At 40.3% G+C, this 21,054-nt stretch overlaps 1 protein-coding gene across 1 annotated transcript in view; it reads left to right on the top strand.

Moving 5' to 3' along the window:
- The first annotated feature begins 621 nt into the window (after positions 1-621).
- The window catches only part of VWA8 (von Willebrand factor A domain containing 8), a 179,792-nt gene continuing 159,359 nt past the window's right edge, over positions 622-21,054 (top strand). The window contains exons 1-2 of the mRNA XM_018071170.2: positions 622-685; positions 11,511-11,588. Of these exons, the coding sequence (XP_017926659.1) occupies position 11,588 (1 nt within the window). The 5' untranslated portion in view covers positions 622-685; positions 11,511-11,587. The remainder of the gene's footprint in view (positions 686-11,510; positions 11,589-21,054) is intronic.

Here is a 21,054-nt window from a genome sequence, read left to right as displayed (position 1 = left end):
TCAATCCGGAGTGAGTTGGTTCAAATTCCTCTGGAAGTACAAAATGACTGAATACCGAGAGCAGAGGTGAGGGGCGGCACTGGGGCACACGGGCCTATGAGTGCAGCGGGATGTAACTAATCAGAGGTAGGAAATACCTTTGGCGCACGCATCTACCTCAGCCACCGCTGCCCACGCCTCGCTTTCCAGGCTGTTTTAACCGTTTCCACCTATGGAGTTCAGCGTCTCTTATCGAAAGAAAACGAGCCGTCCGCGTAGCTGACGCCCCATCCCTCTCGACTGCACACACCGGGGTCTCGGGCCCTCGCCGCCCTCTCTGGCCGGGTCCCCGCACCGCTGGGGCGCAGCCGGGGCCGCGGGAGTCCCTCCCGGTATCCCGGCCATCCCACGCCCCGGCAGCGCAGCAGGACCGGCCCGTGCCCGCCCGGCACTGGTTCCGGCGGGACCTTGTGCGGCGGCGCTTTCCGGCCCCGGGCTCGGCCCGGGCCCGGCGGCGATTCCGTTGCCCGCGGCTGTCTCCGTGCCTGCCCGCGGTCTCCATGCGTCTCGGGTGCTGTGCCTGGGCGGCGGCGCCGGGGGGCCGCTGCGCGCAGAGTCCGCCTGCTCCTACGGCAGGTGCTGGCGGGCGGCGCGGCCGCGGCGCACGGTGCAGCCCGCCCCGAGGTCAGGGCGCTGCATAGCTCAGGTAACCAACCACCCCCGGGACCCCCCCGGCCCGGCCGCCCGCAGCTTCCCCGCTTGCTCCTGCCTCCGGCCACAGCGCCCAGCGCTGGCACCGCCGCGGGGTCTCGGGGCAGCCGCGCTCTGCTCGCAGCCAGGCTCGGGGGAGGCCGGCAGGAGGTACCGCCCCGTGGACTCGGGTTTGTCCGGACTGCGCTGCCGCCCCTGCGCCGCAGCTCGCGAGTGGGGCGGGTCCGGAGAGGGGCGGCTGAGGGAGCTCGTGGTGTTGAGCCTGGAGAGAAGGAGGTTCAGGGATGACCTTATCGCTCTCTACAGCTGCCTGAAAGGAGGTTTTAGCCAAATGGGGGGCAGTCTCTTCTCCTAGGCAGCAAGTGACAGCACGAGGGCATTGCCTCAAGCTGCGCCAGGGGAGGTTTAGGTTGGACATAGGGAAGAATTTCTTCACAGAAAGGGTGATTAGATATTGGAGTGGGCTGCCCAGGGAGGTGGTGGAGTCACCGTCCCTGCAGGTGTTTAAGAAAAGACTGGACATGACATTCAGCGCCATGGTTTGGTTGACGTGGTGGTGTTCGGCCATAGGTTGGACTTGATGATCTCAGAGGTCTTTTCCAACCTGGTTGATTCTGTGATTCTGTGGCATGAGTGTAAAGGCCAGAGTTCAGTCACAGGCTTGCAGGGATGCTTAATGTGGCTTGTCATAGTGTCTCGTCCCAGTGTTTCATCCACACTGAAGCAAGGAACAGCCCCGCAGCCTGCACCTATGATAACAGCTCTTCTCTGTAGAGCATGTTACATCTTACCATACTTTCTGTCTCTGCATCGCGTGGCTTCGTCCCTGCGCTGAGGCAGAGCCTCAGTGTTTGTGTCAGGGGCTGCCGAGGCTGGTGCGTGTCAGAGCGTGTCTGCAGGGTATGGTAATGAAATAGAGCGCTGACCTTGAGCTTGCAGATGCCATGAAGGATGACCTGAACTGCCCTGGAATATCCTCTGGTGACCTTTGAGACAGGTAACAGGCCTGTGCAGAGTAGAAGTGGTGTTTGGAAAGGGTGACCCATGCCTGTGGTAGCTGACACTTTTTAGGATAAATGCCAAAAGAAACAAAGCTCCTAAATACAGAGCGAGGGATGAGTAGCTGTAAATTAGGGAGATAAAATGGCAGCAAGTGATGCTGATGGTGGAGTACTTGCTAACACTTTTAATTACACCCCTTTAATCCCATATCTCTTCATTTTATTATTTTTTAATGTTTATTAGTTGACCTGTTCATTTCTTTGTTTAGTTTCTCAAAAGTTACTCAAGAGGAAAGTCTTTGAGGAATTGATAACTATGAAATTCCTTCAAGAATTTTTGAATAGAAAATATATCTATGCATAATATGAATATTTTAAAAAATCCTGACAGAATACACAGATTCAGAGGTGCTTTAAGGGTTTTGTGGGAACAAATGCTGAATTTGATGTAAACTGAAGAGCTGGAAAAGTGAAAATCATTGCCAGTCAAATAGTAGAGGCAAAGGAAGGTCTCTCATATGCTTTACTGCTCAATGTACAGTAAGTAACCTATACTGTATAGTACATATATAGTAGGTACGTTTACTGTTTTCTGCAACTCTGCCTGTTCAGGTTCTCTTCCTGTGCTTTCCAAAACCTGGTCAATTGCAGTTCACAGTCAAACCTGTGCTTAAAACCCAAAAGATCTCAGTAATACGTGTGGGAGTAACTGCTGAGTATAACACAGTCACTTCTGAAAACTGTGTCAGACTTCAGTATCCTAAAATGTTAATCATTGGTGTACTGGATTTAAGTGACTGTGGTAAAAATTGATAAATAATCTGAAAGAAGAAGGTGAATTGGACCGTGTGTGGGTTTTTTTTTCTGGTTCTATCACTGTGTAAAGACTAAGGAACTGGTGGATGGTGGGTGTAAGTGCTTTCCAGCACATTTCCTTTTCCAGCTTTACCTGTGTCATTATCTTTGTTGAAGTTCACATATTGGCAGCTGGGAGTGTGGTTCTGGCAATATTTTTTTTCACTGGCAAAACTTATTTAAGAAAGTTCATTCTTTCTTGCCTCTCATAACATTCCTGTAATTGTTCGTTGCCTCCGTAGTTGTACAGGGAGTTGTATGGGGGCTGCGTTGTGGTGACTGAAACGATTCCAGGGATTTGATTTACGGTGAGGCCTTTTGAACAGCTGTTGCATCAGCGCAACTGAGAAGGCAGCAAATGGAGATGGGAATTTTCAAAGCCAGTTGTCTGAAAGTTGGCAGAGTTATGCCGACTTATGTTCAAATTATTCTAACATTTAAGAGAGAAAAGACTGGTGGTAGAAAAATAATGTATTTTATTAGATATGCAGATATAGCTGGAACAAACGGATGAGCTGTCAGGCAGGTAAGTTGTGTAGTCTTTGGTAGGGTTTCACTGTTGTTCCACGAGTCAATGTTAGTATATTGTTTCTGAGTTTTATTATGTAATAGTTGTTCAAAATTTAATTTTTCCTGTTAAACAACTGTTACAGGCCTGATACATGTTGATGTGTTCTACATGTCCTGCCCATTTTAATGCATAAAATTAAAGTTGTACCCACTTGGCAAACTCAGGAACTCAGGGTAGTAAGAGATGCCACAGTGAATTTAAAAGCTGTTTTTTCAGTTTTGGGTAACTTTTCTGTAAATGGGAAGTTTTAAAAACAATCATGTTGATTTTCAGTTGTAGATTCTTTTTAGTTTAAATACACTGTTGAAATTATACTAATGTATTTGTTACCTAAGCTCTGTTTAGAATACATTGATAGTCTGGGGTTTTTTGCACTGAGTAAACTGTACTTCAGGAATCTTCATACAGTTTTAAAACACTCTGAGCTAATTCTTCACATAAGTAGCACTGGCTACAGAAGATTTGAAAGGGAACACTGGTGATGAGGTAGGCATCTGTTACCCTGTGACTGAGAGTAGCTAGTTGATATGGCTTTATACAGACAGCTATCAGAAACCTCCCACTCGGGCTTTCATGCTCATGGGGGATTTCAGCCATGCAGACGTCAGCTAGGAGAGCAATCTGGCATTGTGTATGCACTCTTGGTACCTTGTGAGCTGTGGAAATTGATGGAAATTTTGTAACACAGATGCCAGAGAGACTGGTCAGGGTTAACTCTTCACTTCATCTGCTGCTTTCAAGTAGGAAAGAATTGTGATCAGTTTGGTCATAGGTGGGAGGCTGGATTTCAGTGACCAGAACGTGATTGAGTTGCAGATCTGGAGGAAGGCTGGGAAGGTAAGCAGCAGAGTTAGGATCCTTTGATTTATGGACTGCAGGTTTTCACTTACTCAGGAAATTGGTAGGTAGAATCCTTTGTGTAACAACCACAAAGAGGAAAACTGCACAGGAGAGCTTGAAGATTTTTAAAGAAAACTTAAAGATGGCTCAGGAATGAACCACTCCACAGTAGCAAGAGGCCTGCTTGGCCAAGCAGGGAACTTCTCAATGAACTACAGTACAAAAAGGGAGCATACAAGTCCAAACAAGGACAGACAACAGAAGTGTAAAAGCACAATTTGGTGTGTAGGGACAAAATCCCTACCCTCTTGTCAGAGTGCAGATCTTAAGTCTGGAAGGACTCTGATAAGCTTGAGAACTGTGTCTTGGGTTTAATCTGTGAAAGTTGAAAAGGAAGTATGAAGTTCTGCCTCTGGACTAAAGTTTTGCTATGTGCCACTGTAGACTGGGGAGGGACTGGCTGAGTAGCAACTTTGGTGAAAAGGCTGTGGGGTTGCAGTGTATGTCTAGTTGAATATGAGCCAACACCTCATAGCAATTAAGGTGAATCATAGACTGGACTACATTAGAAGCATGGGCAATAGCAAAGGGAGAGTTCATCTCTAGCACTGGTGGGGCTCTGCCTGGAATGCTGAGTCCAATTGCAGGTTCTATAATTTTAGGAGATAATGAGAAACTGATGGAGTCCGCTGGAGGGTTACCAAAATTGTGAGGGACCTAGAGCACCTCACGCTGAAGAGAAGCTGAGGGATGTGGGTTTGTTTGTTTTGCAACAGGCCTAACGGAGGAGAAATCTGTTGGCAACTTAACAATTATAATTACAAAAATGATTAAGTCTAACTCTATAGCAGCAGATAATATATCAAAAGGCAGTCATCACAAACTAGGGTCTGGGAGGCTCGAACTGGACAGTGGGACAAACCTTTTTGTTAGGAGACTAGTACAGCAGGGGAAGAGGTTGTCTAGAATGGCTGTGGAACATCTGTCCTTGAAGGTTTTTGAGATTCAGTCAGACAGAACCATAGCTCATCAGATCTTGTCTTGGAGGTTAAATGATGTTGAGCAGGGAGTTGGAGAAGATCACCAGTATTTCTGAAGTGTTTTGGTAATTGACGAAATGGACATCTTAGCACTTCTTTCACATGATAAGTGTATTATGAAGAGATATTCTGAAATATGTATATCAAGTCTATGGGAGATCATCATGCTATTAAACATTTAAGACTGACTTTTCACATCATCACACTTTTGTAATTAAGCACTATCAGACTCCCTACCTTCAAGGTATGCTATTGGCCCAAACAAAAAAAAAAACTCTCTGCTAAGTAAAGATTGTAAGCTTTCTACATGACTGGATGTCAGATAAGATTCCATGCTCATGTTGTTGATTTTCTACTAATGCAGAAAAATGAAGGAAAAGATTCACTTCCTGGAGTAAATACCAATATTTTGGTTTAATGATGCTTTGGATTTTGATTAGTAAAGACAATCATTAGCCTAAAACAGACAATTGAAAACTCCAGCGTTAGCTTCAAAAGTAAAAATTAAAAAAAGAGGAGGTCTAACAAGAATGTTGAGTAGAAATAGAGTAGTATTCAAATTTTATGTTTGAAGTAATTATTTTGGTTTTTTAGAGGAAAAGACGAGGTCATAAAAAAGGGCAACTGGAGTGGATTTTTTTGGTTAGATTGGAGATAGGTTTTTTTGTGTAAACATTCATCTATTTTGACAGCAGCAGCTGTCAGTCTGCAGTGTCCTGTCGGCAGCAGCTGAGCTTCACCTCATCTATATGTGAAAGCAGTGGTGGTCAAGGAACAAACCTAGTGAGTGCAGGGAATAGGTTTCTGTCCCTCCTACTTATGTGTTTGGGAAGTTGCCAGTATTGATATGTGATGCAGAATAGGTGACAGTGTTGCTCAGTGACTGTATAATATTTGCAACCATAAAGATAGCCAATAAGAGCTGCTATGAAATGAAAGAAATAAGTTGGCTCTTCAAGAATAAGTGAGGGTGGACAATCTTTTCTGTTTCTTCATGGAAATATGCTGGATAAATATCAGTTAAAAGCATAGGTTTTTTTTCCTCCTTTTCTTCACTTTAGAATGAACTGAAGACCTGGAAATATACATTTGAATATAATACAGATTTCAGACTTTCCTTTAACAGGTGTGATTTTCCCACACAGAAATTCATATTAGCGGAGCTTAGCACCTTCACAGTTTTAATATGTTCTTGCTGTTGTTGGCTTTTGAAACCAGATGGCTAGTCTGTGTACAAGTGAATGTGTAACATACCAAGATGATTGTTAGAGTCCATTAACCTCACATGTTTTCAGGACTAAAGAGGCCAAAAGGCAATAAATTCAGTGACCTAAAAACATAATGTTCCTGAAGCTTCATTGTAGTGTCTTCTAAAAACCCTCATAATATAAATACAGTTTACACATGAGACTGGAACTATTTGTATTGTCACTTAAAAAACTAAATACATGTATAGAGCTGTTCAGGGTGGGGTTTTTTGCAGTAGCATTTATTTAAAAATGACCTTTTCAGATGTATTCATTTCCTTTTTTCTTAATGTGTTATTTTACCAGAAAAATGGTGAGTAGAATAAAACTTTTTTCTACTTTGTAGTTGAGATGCAACTTGTTTATCTTCAGATATTACCAGTGTTGAAAATAATTTAAACAGCAGTGTCTTTTTAGCATATAGGAATGAATAGTAGGATTAGGGAATAGTCTTGTGGGAGGTGGAGAGGAGAAGAGGGATAGTTGGTGTGATAATTACTAGCTTTCAAATAGACAAGTCAAACATGCCAAGTGCACAGTAAGACTGCATGTTTGAGAAGCCTTCTTTCTGAGATTCTAGAATAAAATCATCCACAGTGTGTCAGAACAAAGGTCCATCAAGTCTACTATTCCATATTAAGAACAGTGAGTAAGAGATGTGGGGGGAGAGTAAAAGCACAGGGTGTTGTTCATGCAGGGGTGCCCTGCCAAAGTGCTTTTCCAGCCTCTGGCTGCCTCCTCTGCATCTCAGGGGCTCGGAGCTAGAGATGCTACCTTTCTATTCAGGCCACGGTGGACTGAGTGGAAAAAATAAGCCTGCACACCTGAAGAGCCCTTCCTTCTCAGTTACTGTAAAAAGCAGATATAGATATTGATATTGTTTCTGTCTTAAAGTGTAGGTCTAAAGAAGAGAACATCAAGTTGAGTGCACTGCAGTTACTGTGCATGTTCGAATTTCCATATTACCAGAGGTGCAATTCACACCTTTCTATTCCAGATGCAGGAGAAAGAGCTCATTGCATGTATTGAGGCTGTTTTCATATCTCCTTTTTTTCCCAGAGTCTCTTCAGAGTCCTGTTATTGAGTCGTGATCTTTATGTGCTGCCAATTTCTGACCCATGTTGCAGGGCTCTTAAAAGACCTGCTTTCTCTGTATGTTGTCTGCCCCGTGAATGAGATGTCCCCCTTACCTTTTGGGTTCTGGCTTATTTAGTGCTTGTCTTGTTTCAGTAGCCATACCTCTTTGTGTACCTTGGGCACCGTCTCTCACTGTTTTCCCCAAAGACTGTGATATCTAAGATTACTGTTTTCTGGGTGGGAAACAAGAAAGCAGGAGCATATCTTCACTGCTTGCCTAAGCAAGCCTTATACAGGCTACAAAGTCTCCATCACAAACTCCTGGGTGTATAGCCCTTGTCTGCAGTAGTGTGGTAGTAGCTTGTGAGATGGATTGGAGTATATAGGCTATTCCATAATTTACCACATAGTCAAATAATGTGGGATACGTGCTCTTAAATTATGAGTCTTGCTGATTTAATGCCACCATTTTACTAAGAAGACTGTTATCAGTTCCTTGCCAGCTGGTGAAACACTGGAAAGAGCCTGTCTGGAAAGAGATATCTGTTCGAAGAGTTTGGAAATGCAGTGGAAATGGACTAACCAAACATGAGTTTTTAAACAAGTACAGAAGAAAAAAATTGAGACAAGAAAATGCAGTCCAGGTGGAAGTGTGTGATAAGATTAGTGGGCTAATCCTTCCTGTGCTCATTTAGCTAGGAAAATGGACTCTCCTGTCTTGGTTTATTATTGCTTGAAGTTCTGTTAAACACTGCTAATATTTTTGCTTTCTGGACAGATGCAGGCTGGAGGCAACATCTGTCACCAGGCAGCAACAAACCTATTAAAAGATGAATACCCTGACTGTATCCTAGGGATTTTGTGGGCTCAGCTCTCACCACATCTTACATATGGTTCCCTCCCAGCCCATTTTTCGTGGAAGTTTGTAGAGTCCACTGATGGCTGGAATACCTGTGGGATTTTTGGTCCAGGGTTAGCATGCTAGGGACTGAGATAAATACCACCTGAAGAGATAGATTTTCCATTTTTCACCTAGACCAAACTCAGTTGTGATTTGTTTTTTTTTAAGGGAGTGCAGGAAATCAACTAAAGCTTTTCAGCTTATGTGCCAATAGACTGAGTAATTGAGATTCTGTCCTGTAGTTGATATCATCATTCCAACATATTGAAAAAGTCTGACATCTTGTTGTTTTGGCATCTTGTCCCTACTGTGTTTTGGAAGACTGTGTATGCACGAAAGAGTGTTTACAACTTGAGCTGAGGTGATTTCACCTAGGAGCTAATTAATCATATATTCTGGTATCATTGCATGTTGACTGGGGAATGGAGAGAAAATAAACTGTCACTAATTTCCTAAGAATATGTAAGGCAACCTCCTCTTTTTAGAATGTTAAAATTCTTCCTAGCTTTTGCAGGAGGCAGTGAGCTCCTAGGGTGTTTTCATCAACTTGGAGACATTTTCATAGAATCATAGAATATCCTGAGTTGGAAGGGACCCACAAGGATCATTGAGGTCCAACTCCTGGCCCTGCACAGAACACCTCAAGAATCATACCATGTGCTTGAGAGGGTTGTCCAAACACTTCCTGAATTCTGTCAGGCTTGGTGCTGTGACCACTTCCCTGGAGAGCCTGTTCCAGTATCCAACCACCCTGTAGGTAAAGAACCTTTTCTTAGATCTCCCCTGACACAGCTTCATGCTGCTCTGGTCACCACAGAGAAGAGATCAGTTCCTGCCCCTCCCCTCATGAGGAAGCTACAGATTGCAATGAGGTCTCCTCTTGGTCTTCTGTCCTCCAGGCTGAACAAGCCAGGTGACCTCAGCTGTTCCTCATACTGCTTCCCCTCATCCCATCACCATGAGTGGCCCAGATTAGAAAGATGTGGAGGCAAAAATGTTGGTGCCCTGCCATGATCCTCTTTAGCTGTTCCCCGATGAGAAAGTGATTGGAGCTGCAGCAGAAGAAAGAGGAGAGAATGCTTAGGCAATAATAGTTTTTCTTACTTTAAAACTTAGAGAAATGGGCAAAACACTAGGAGAGCCATAGACTAGATATTACTCCCTGCAGTGCTTGAGTCTGTTGTTCTTAAATTTAAGTGACTCTTAATTTTAGATATGTAACAGTTCCCGGAATGGGGGCCAGGGACCTAAGCTAGTGCAGAACTTTCTTTTGGAGTGAGTTTGAATGCATCACACTGAAGAGGACATAGTACTCTTTGGTGCATTTGAAATGCAAATTCAGCAAAGGCCAGAAAATTAGCTATAGCCCTAGGCAGCTGCCTAATTCTTAGCTTAGCCCAGCTCTGTCCAGGACCATCCCGCCTCTGGGCTTTTGCACAGATCAACCAAAGAAGGGTTCTTAGCTCTAGCATGGAAAGTGGGAACTGCTTGGTGCTGCTTGCACTTAGGACCAGGGATGAATTCTTGTTCATCTTTTATATGGCAGTACTGCTGTTGCCTGTCTCCCACTTTCTGGCAAGCCATTAGAGCACTGTATTGTTGCATAAAATATGGGAACAATAACCAGCTTACTATCTTTTGCCAATATTTTTGGGAAAAAATGGGACCCTGATTATTTATACTTCAGAAGCAACAGAAAGACCCATGTTCAGGCATGTATGTCAGGTTGTGAATCCCAGTCTTTGCAAGTCAAGCCCTTCAATCTGGGAGGAAATCAGCTATAATCCTTTCTTTACTGCTTGCTGTTTGTTACTGTAGGTGATTCTCCTCTGGCTGCTATAAATCTAAACGTGTAACCTTTCCCATGGATTGTGTGAGTCATGTCAGGACCTGGGGATTCTCAGTCCTGTGAGATGAGCAGTAACATCTGGGTGTGCTGGAAGAAAATGGCTTTTGAGTGCAAAACTACAGTCACTGCTAACTGAAAGGAGAGCTTCTGTGTGTATGGAAGGAGTTTTAGTTACCTCTTAATTTGGACAAGTGGCTTCTTCAGCATTTCCTTTTCTGGTTCCAGCATTTGTCTTCCAAAATGTTTGACTCCTTCCACGGTGCTGTAGACTGAGTCCTCTTGTATAGAGTAGGACATGGGGCAGATCTACAAGAGAGTTTTTAGAGTTGGATCTTGTTTGTGATCTCTGTACTTTATACGTCTTCTTTTTGAGAAAAGCGCAAACACAAAAGACAGTTCCAAAACTTGGCCTCAGTTCATGGAAAGGTAATGTAATCAGAGTGCTGTGGCAAAACTACACCCCTGTGCAGCAGTCTTACTCCAGTAATCCTCTTCATCCTCATGCACGCACTACAGTGTCTATTGAGCGCTGGAGCTGGTGTTATCTTCAGCACCAGTCATGGAAAAAAACGTCATTTAACTAGAGTAATTTTAGTTTCATGGTGCTTCTGAACTCATTTATGTAGCCTAGATTGTCTCTTGAAAAAAATAATCTTCAGGTTTGTTACCAGTCTACAGCTCATTTTCTTGGGATTTGGGTGTTGTGCTGTTTTTTTGTGTGACTGCTGCTGCCTTGGTGCTTACCCATCCTGACTGCAAACTAGTTTTCACTTTTGATTTTCATGAGAAAGAAAGAAGAAATTTAATTCAAGCCTATGGCTGCAGAAAGATAGATAAGACAAGCAGATCATAGTAAGAGACCAGTAAATAAACTGTCCAGATACTTTAGGTTTGGCGAAATCCAGAGCAAGAAATGCTTGAGACCTCTCAAACCTTGGAAAGGTGCCAGGTTCTGCAGCCATGTCCTCAGGGAATGCAGGAAGAGCCCACTGGCATGAATCTGTCATTTTGTACCTCCAACGGATACTGTTTCAGGCTGCTTGAAAGCTCAGGAAGATCATCACCCTACAAGTGTTTCTCACTGCTAGTTCTGCAGGCAAATGTGCTGAAGATTTCATTTCAGTAAATCAACAATGGTAGCTGGAATGGGGTTGTACACTGAGCTTGAATTCCATAGGTCCCAACAAAGTAATGTATGGTTATAACAAAAAAACCAAAACAGTCAAGGAATATAAATTAAATGCAAATTGTCCAGATACTTGATCTGTGGAAAAGCAGCAGAGCCTAATTAATAAACACAAACACATTAGAGGTTGCTTTGTGAACACACAGTCAGCCTTACCACAGCAGGCCTATGTTTTTAATTTTAAGGACCTTAGGCTCTTAGAAAGTATCTGAAGTATCTGAGAACTAAAAGACTTCTTTTCTTTTTTTTTTAGGTGATACTGTCACTATTGGAGATGTGTCTTTTAAACTCAAAACACCGAAGAACCCAGAACTTGTTCCACAGAACTACAGTAAGAATCTACTTTCTTTTTGAATGAGGTTCAAGACTTTATTCAGAAAACTTCTACTCACTCAATTACCCCACAGACTTTACTGAAATTATCTAAGAAATATATTTTGAAAAAGCAGGAAATTTGGAGAAGGCTGTCTTTGCTGAGTATATCTTTGGTCAGCTGATTGTGTAGGAATCTCTTAACTTTGAATATAACTTGTTCCACTGGTCAGTAGGATAGTAAAAGGATCATTTGTGTATGTTTAATTATTTTGTTGAAAAGGGTTTCTATCCAGAAATTACTTCTAAAAATAATCTCAAATTGTTTGGTCGTAAAACTGTGGCAGTTTAGAATTATCATTCAATTGCATTGTAATTATATGTCCTAGGAGTTTGGCAGATGTCTGGTGTTTTTCTGCTGTGATATTTAGTATTCCCAGATTGTCATGTTATTGTTGTCAGCAAACATACAGATCTTCGCAATCCATCAAAGTTAATGAGAAATCAATTGCACAGTGATGAAAAATGCTGTCAAATACAAAAGACACAGCTAGTTACACACATTAACAATGCACATACATGTACTTACAAATTAATTTGCATTATGTTTTGATACCTTATTAAAAATGTCATGGATCTGCAACCATCCTTATTTCCTGATTGTTGATTGAGAATACACTCTTCTTGAGCTTTTTCTTTTGCACCATGGATCAGCAAGTGAATCATGCTTGTGTTGTGGCATTTTGTAGTACAGTACAGGAAAATGTTTCCTGAGGATCCAAAATGATCAGTTGCTATTTGTTCAACACTTTCACATATAGGCTACTGGATGTCCAAAATGCAAATTAAAAAACTCACCAAAACCTGATTTTCCACTCAGATAAATTTGCAGACCAAAACCAAGCACAAATGGCATTCTGAAGGGGTATGCATGTCTTATACTATGCATAGACAAGGACAAGCACCAAGAACTCCCAATTACTGTCCTTTCTGGGCTTGAAAAGTTCTACAGATGAATAGTGCGTGTAGCCATTCACTTGAAGTGGATTTGCTTTCCAGTATGTCTAAATTCATCCCATGACATTTTGACTCAGACACCGAGAAAACTGGGGCACTGGGTTTCCTTTGACCTTTTAGAAAGATGGCATTGATAATATCAACAAGGGACTTGCCACTGCACACCTGGCAGGATGGCGGGTAACTGCTGGGAGAAAGAGATTGAGGGCAAAAGGGACGTTACAGGTGTACAGGGAATGCTGCTGGTACAGTGTCAGAAAGGGCGAGAGCTGCTGCGTGAAAGTTTATGTCATTTTCTTGGACAATGGTGCTTCAGTTCATCAGACAGGCATTAGGTGATCCTGCTTGAGCAGGAGGGTTGGACAAGATGACATCCAGAGGTCCCTTACAGCTTCAACTGTTCTGTGTTTCTGTGCTTCATGATTTTGAAAGGTGCCATCCCAACTGTGGGATGGTAGACCTATGTTACTACTGATATGTTTGTTTCTTACCACTATTCTGTCATGCAGCATTTCTTCTGAAATATTTGCCCTTTGAGAGGTGTAGCAGAAATATAGAGTCATAGAATGGCTTGTATTGGAAGGGGCCTTTAAAGACCATCTAGTCCAACACCCCCTGCAATGAGCAGGGACATCTTCAGCTAGATTAGGTTGCTCAGAGGGCAATACAAAGAGGAAGGTTTGGTTTGCTATCAGTCTGACTTGTGTGAAATCTGCCATTAGTCTGGTGGGCCAGATCACTGATCTGCATCTGGATTGTGGGCTGCTTAATTCTCATACCCCAGTAGGTATCACACTGTCACTTCCCTACCAGGTGATCTAAGGTAACAAAAATTTCCAATGCCATGTGCCAGCTCTTGCTGTTACAGGGTAGCCTATGAGGAAAGGGTTTCTTTTTTAGACTGTAATGACAATTCCCATACCTCATGAGTTCCCTGGGAATGCAGCCAAATGGTTGAGAAATGCTGCTCTGTATTATTACTTTTCATATGCTGCTCTGTATTACTACTTTTTGTAGCTCCTTAAAGGATAGATTTTTGCTTTTCACCCTTTATTTTGTATGCTTCTTTGTCTCCATTTTATAAGTCATAACACAAAGGAACCCACAAAAACCCAAATCCCAGTTGTCCTAGTCCAAAGCCTAAGTGGCCACTCCAGTGGTGGTCTATGGTTGAGAGCGATGAGATGCAGCATTTCCAAAACTTTATATTATCCTCCAATTCTTGCTTGGTACTCTCCTCAGGTTGGGTGTTCCTTCTATCTCACAGCCTCTTCACCTAGGTTTTGTGCGAATAGTGCTAGTCTACCATGGAAGGCTATAGAATACAGTTTTGGGTTACACCCACCATGATGAACTGATCTCAGCTGTCCTAACTAGGACAATTTTGTATGCTTCTTTTCTCATTTTGATCACAAAGGACATCAGTTGTCTATGCTAATGACTGATGTGATCCATTTCACTTATTTATAATTCTTGTAGGTTGTTTTGCTTTCTGGTTTTGTTTGCTGTACCGAATGTGTTAATTTTAACAATGCCTTCCCAGTCACTATTACATGTTTTGTTCAATCTGCACTTTTCAGCAAGGTAAATGTTAACTGTAAGTTACTCTAGCAACATCTCTTTCTGAGAAGGTAAGAGAATTATAAAAGCATTTGGAAGAATGAAAGGAGAAATTTTTGTAGTTAATGATTATAAGAAGAAAAAGTGGTTGAAAACTGATAGCAAAAAGGTTATTAAATATGGAACTCTACAGAATTATGAGATCTTAGCTAAAATCTGATATCAAAACAAAATGTAACATTTATTAGAACATATATATTATTTTGTTTCTCTTCGTAATCATAACTGAAAGGAACTTGTGTCATGCTTGGGATACTCTTGGTAATCAGTATTGTACTGACAGTAGGATTACTTAAGGTACAAAACTTTGCTTGTAAACTTAACTATTAAATGAGTTAAAATTTAGTAAAGTAGAATAATAATGTATTTAATAGCATAAAATATATTTCAAATACTTAAATACAGTTTCTTGGTACATTTAAACTTAGGAATTTTTTTTATCTCTTAGTGTTCAAGTTCTTTGGTAATGTTACTATGGAGAACAAAGTTATATTCCTGAAGTGAAGTAGGTTGTATTCACTCCATATTGAATATCATCTCTTTATGAGATACTTAGAGAGTATGTGCATTACTTAACACATTTTTTTGTTCTTTTAAGAGTAGTTTTTGTTTTTCTATGTGAATGCTGTAGATACAAGTTGTTTTGGTGTAAAACAGATGAACACAATTTATGCATGTATGTACTAATTTATAAACTAAAATGTCATATATTTTGAATTTTTTTGTAATTAATATTACATTTAAATGAGAAAGTACTTACATGATTTCTTTTAAACTAAGACTAGAAATAATTAGATTATCTGCATAAGTGGGAAATATCCCTGAAAAGGTCTCAGACATTGCAATGGTTGTAGTGGAGTAAGAACTAATAGGAGGGAATTGAAGCAGTTACAGTTCATTTATTAGTATCACATATGATATTGTTTTCTAGCCTATCTTTTGTGTAAAATAAAATGTTTCCGCTTTTTTCTTCTACCACATAAAAGCCGTGTTAAAATGTGGTGCTGTTGAAAGTGCATATCTATAATTTGCAACACATTTTAGGGATGTTATAACTTATTCTTAACTCAGCATTATTATTCTAGGCTTAAAAATAGCCTTAAAAATCTGAAGAAATCATAACACAATGAGGAAGGTAAATGTGTTAAGTACCTACAAAACTTCACATTTGTCATTTTGTCACATAATTGCTACAAAAAAATGTGGGGTTTTTGTATTACCAAATTAGATTGATTTTTAACTGATTTTTACACCTTATTATATTTTGCAGAAACAGATAGGATAGGTATTGCTGGTTGCCCTATGTTTTCATGTCTTTGCTTTTCAGGTTTTATGCTAGATACCTAGCAATTTCTGTATGAAATATTCCATTTTATGTGTTAATGTGAAATATTAATTTGTTTTGCTGTTGTTGACAAATGGCTTTTTCTCGGAAGATGATAATTAAAGGTACATAAAATCTGAATTCTTTTTAAAGGTGACAAGCAAAAATGAGTCATACACAAGGGAATTTTATTAATGGGATTTCTGTTATAACTGTCTGATACATTCTAGAAAGAGGGCACTTATTTTTGCACTGCTCGTTCTTTTATCAGTAAAAATAAATCCTATATTTTTAAAGTCTCACCATGCCTGAAAGCACGATTGTATCTTTAATTTTACTTTGGAGAAATTTTGTATGACTTTCTGTGATAGTTTAGATCTAAAATTGAATTGCAGGAATGCACATTATTTTTTTTTTAATGTTGAATTCATGTCAATGCACTGCTTTCCTTAATTGTTTCTGGAAACGTTATGAAAATGACATTTCATGTATTTATTAATTTTGACAAAACGATTCCTAACACAGCTCTTCCAGGACACTTCGTTCAATGATGGCAAATCCTCATTAAGACAGGAAAAGGGATATTCTCTTGCAACAGGGCTTTGCTGCTCTGTGAAGGTGCAAGTGCATTTGAGAGACTGTAGTCATGTTACACACAGCTGCATTGAATTATGCAAGATTAATTTCAAACAGTGCATGGTTTTGTGCCAGATGTCCTGAGTCTTAGTGCCCTCTTCAATGTGTGATCAAAAGGGACATGCATGTATACAGGAGATTAAGTGAGAAATTCTATTAGTTTTTTTTCAGTTGAAATATATGAAACAGTGATTGTCGTGAGGAATTTAAACAGAATGTTTGTGCACATAATAATGAGATACAAAGAAGGTAGCACTAAATGGATTACTGTGCTTGAAATTGTTCTACTGTTGAGGAAATTGGGATTATTTCTCTGTAATAGGCTCAGTGGTGTCAGCAGTTTCTGTTTATTTATTCTTCACCAAAAGAGTAAGATGGCTCTGTGTCCTTTTCACAGGATGGTGTGCACCACATGCCGAAGCCAGGACAAGTGTACGTTCAGTTTTTGCTCAGAATAGGTTCAGATTTGCACTGGAATGTGTGTTCATTCTTCTCTGTGCTAACTTTGCATCTGAGTGTCGGAGTGCAACACATTATAGAGACAGGTTGTATTGCAGTATGACTGTAATGTTGTGCTAACAAAAGATTAAGTCATTGCATAGTTCCTGAGGTTAGCTCAGCTGGTTAGGGCATGGTACTAATATCATCAAGGGTTTGATCCCCGTATGGGCCATTCACTTAAGAGTTGGACTGTGAGCCTTGTGGGACCCTTCGAACTCAGAATATTCTGTAAGTACTTCATTCCTAGCCTCAGGGAAGATGTCTTCTGTTAGAGATGGTGATTATTTCAACACTACATTTCATGTAGGCTTCCAACTGTTATTTGGGTGTTACGACCTCATCCAGAATCTGAAATGGTGATCTTTTTGTCAGTAGAGTTCTGAACATTTTACATCATTATCTCTGTTTTGTCTGTACTGAGAGTGAGGCACAGGGAGATACAGGGACATGGAAACCTTCTGCAAAGGTCTCGGTGGAGCTCAGAGAATCATGTTCCGTGTGCTTCAAAGCAAGGTCAGCTGAATCTGAACCATTCCTGAGAGATGTTTGTCATCCTTGTTCTTAAGATGTGATGGTGACATGGATTTCACAGCCTCTCTGCACACTTTGCTCCAGTAATTAGTGATTCTTTTGTGACAAAAGCTTGTTTAAATACCTCATTTAGGTCTTTTGTGGCATACTTTCAGTTCCCTTGGGTCTTATTTTATCTAGCATAACCATGATATACAGATAACTTTTTTCTTCGTGGTGGTTCTGTCTTGCATATTGGAAAACAGTTATTTATTTTCTGAACTGAATTCCAATTTATTTTGATAATTTTTCTTGCTTTTTTTCTAGAATCTCTCATACTTTTCAGTGCTGAACTGAGCAGTTGCACCTTAAAGCAGGCACAGTATGTCCCTCCAGTGGGAGTCTGGGCTACAGATAACTGCTCTGACTGTGTGTTTCTCTATGAGTTGTACATCCAGCTAAGAATAGTTTCATTTATTCCATGTTTATGTGTCACTAGGAGAAACATAGTCTTCTGAATCCCATTCAGGGTTTCTTCCAGAAAGCTATTTGGTTTTACATGTTTCCTTTATATTATCTTTTAATTTACATGAAGAAATATGATTTATCTATGTAGAACTGAAGCAATCAACTCAGAGGAATTAATCTATGAGTTTATGGTCTCATCTAAAAAGTAACTTCCCCCTTTCTAAGCCCCTGCAAAGACTCGCAACTTATTTCCTTACCACCGCAAGAACAAAAATTTTTGGAATGAAGACAGTTTCCATGAAAAATTTATGAGGAAAAATAGTATTCCAGTGAAAACTGTCTGTGATGTAACCGCATTATAAGACTGAAAAGTCTTTGGACTCTGTGCATCACCATAAAATGGGAAGAGCAGCAATGTTTTACTTGCAAAGTGCTAAATGACAGTCACTGAAAGCAGACCACATAGGAGCACCTCCCTCTTCACCTTGGCCCTGCTGCCTTCTCCACTCTCTCCTGGCCAACTCACTATCTTTCTTCATTGTCCCCCAGCCTGAACAAGCTGTGAAGTGAGTCTCAGTGAGCTAATTTAAAAAATAAAATAAAAATTCCCTTTTTGAAATGTGTTTATGTTTTCAGACAAAGACCTCCCTCCTTTTCCCCTTCTTCCGTAACTGTATTTTATGGCAGCTGCCCCCTTGCTGGATGTACTGCAGGCTGCTGTGGACAGCTAAAGGACCCCCTTGGTATTCAGACAAGATCTTTTTCCTGTCATGAATTTTTTTCTCTCCTGAAAAAAGGAGAAATTTTCAGACTCTGAGCATGCATTGTAGTGAAGGTTCAGGGTATGCAGAGATCTTCTTTTATTCTGTTGAAAATTATGTATACTGTTGTCTTCTAAGTGCCTGTTTGTTATTATGTGAATGATCAAACAGGGACACAAGTTCTGCTGTATTTTGTACTGCATTTGGAATAGATATTTTTGGGAATCAGTTCACTTAACTGTCTGAACAGTGGAAAGAGTTAGGTGTCACCTTATTTATGGGATTTCTTCTGTAGCTGGGACACAAGGACTTGCCAGAAGATACTGTCTGCTATCTCCAGCAAATCTTATGGCTTCAGTGAGTGTAGCATCTGCCAAGAATTTACGTATGAGTGAACCAGAAAATTTCTGAGGTTAGCACAGCCATTTCAGTCTTGGTTTTATCAAAAGCTGATTTGTGGATCAAACAGGAACAGCTGCTGTGTTTGCTTCAAAATCTACCTAAAACATTTTCTACTTTTCTTATTTGGGGATTTCTCCATTCATCTTCAACTGCTCACTTTACAAAATGTTTGTGCAGATTCTGCTAGGTACTGTCCTACTTATCACATATTATGAATCGATAGAATGCAATTTCTTTTGCTATCTGTCCTTGGTACACAGGAATAGCAAATTGTAGCACCAACTACTCTCCTGCATGTGCCAGATGGTGTCTTAGAGAATACACTGTGGAGGCTTCCTATGCACCATCCTGCAGATTAAGAGTGTAACTATTTAACTACTGCTAATCAGCAGAGTGCCACTAAACAGATTGTTCAAACCCAGTTTGCATTAGATGCTATGTGACTCATTGGATAATTAATAAAAATTGCTGTAATATACTTGCTGATGCTTTCCTCAGTGAATTTGCCCTGTCTTCTAAATGTTGTAGAAAATGGTTACATGATACTTGTAGTAATGTTGACATATGGTTCCTGAATAGAGAGGAATTTTTTTTCAAGTCAGGTTAGAGAAAACTTAAAAGTCTTGCAATGCAGAAAACACAGTACAAGTAGTCTAAATATATATAAATGATATACAAGATACTGTGTATGTACATCTAAGGTTGCTTTTGAAAAACTACTGTGCTTTGGAAATAGTTTATGTAGCATAGACTGCATGTACAAAGAAAGTGTTACATGATTTTAGAACAGCATAGCTGGAAAAATGAAGTAGGCTTAATATCTGGAACAATGTACTGAACAACTATTATAAAAATACACTAGAGGCACATTGGCTTCATGCAGGTAGAAGTAATAACGAATGTAAGATCTGTCTTAAAATTTTTGGTACCTTTAAGATAATACTTTTTGTTTGTGTGATGCTTTTCAAATTTGCATACTTGTCCAGTAGCATAGTTTGGACAGAGCAGTTCTTCTGGTGTGATGTATTACCCTTTATTTCCCGAAGAATGTATCTAGTAGAAACTTGCCATATTTTCTTGAAAATCTTGTAGAAAGGAAAGGATTTATTTGCATTTGACCAGTTGCGTGTGGTACAATGTGCATTGCTTTTGGAATACAATACTGCAGTGAAGAAGAAAGTATTTTGCATTCATATTATCTTACTATACCATATATGAAAGCTAATCCTGGGCATGCTCATGACAGTTGTTTAGAAAACAAAACAATAAAGCAAACCTGGAATGTTAGTTTACAAATTAATCTGACAACCATAATGTACGTAGGTAGATTGCTCACCTGTGTGCGTAACTATTCCTGTTCATATTGGTGGGCAGGATATTGTAGATTTCCTTGCAAGTAGATGATTTCACATGGCTTTGCTGAGTGCCAGACCAAAGACCAAAACATTCAGTTAAAGTTTTTGTCAAAGTTTTCCTTAGTCACCTTTATGCTTGAAAAATCTGTATTGAATGTCACACAGTCATTTAAAGCTGTTTCTATGATCTTACAAAAATGAATTTTAATTCTGGTATGCAAAGTGAACTGAACCCTCTCAGAAATGAGAGGCTCTACTGCTTGCTGTCCTTAACTCTGCCCTGCACACACTACTTCCCTGTCTCAGGAAAGCTTAAGTAGCACTGAGCCTTGTTTTTTTAAATGTTGTCTTCTAATTGCAACTAGTAATTGCACTGAAAAAAAGTTAAAAAACCAAATATTAATTTGGAGATTTCATTACTTCTTGCTCCTTTCTTTCTGTGCTTCAGCATCCCATTCACCACCCTTGAGCCTCCAGCTTCCGACCATCATTAGTCTTGTCAGGTTGTTCTGAAAGTAACCATATACATACGTGCATACATTAGTCTCCCTCCTGACTTGCTTATGTTCGCCTTCTCTTCCTGCACTAGTGCTTCTTGCTTGTGGGTGAGAAAGAGCCAGGGTTTGCTGGGGGATATGTGAAGGACTGTTCTGGGAATATGACGCCCCTCCTTCAGTGTGCTCTTTCTGCATGATGATTTCCAGTGCTGCCAACATTTGAGTGCATATGGTAAAGGCTTTAGTTTAATTATAATCAGGTTATTGCTTTTTAAAATAATGAGTTTTATATTTCTTAATAGAAGTAAGCAGATCTGCTTTGGGTTGTTTTTTATGATGATTTTGGAAGCTATATGGTATCAATGTAGTGATATGGCAAGGTTTGCATTTCCTT

This window comes from Manacus vitellinus, unplaced genomic scaffold (genome assembly GCF_001715985.3).
Source record: "Manacus vitellinus isolate BGI_N305 unplaced genomic scaffold, ASM171598v3 scaffold_2_pilon, whole genome shotgun sequence".
Lineage (NCBI taxonomy): Eukaryota > Metazoa > Chordata > Aves > Passeriformes > Pipridae > Manacus > Manacus vitellinus.
The sequence above is the reverse complement of the archived record's forward strand: the minus strand, read 5'-3'. Positions and strand labels throughout refer to the sequence as shown.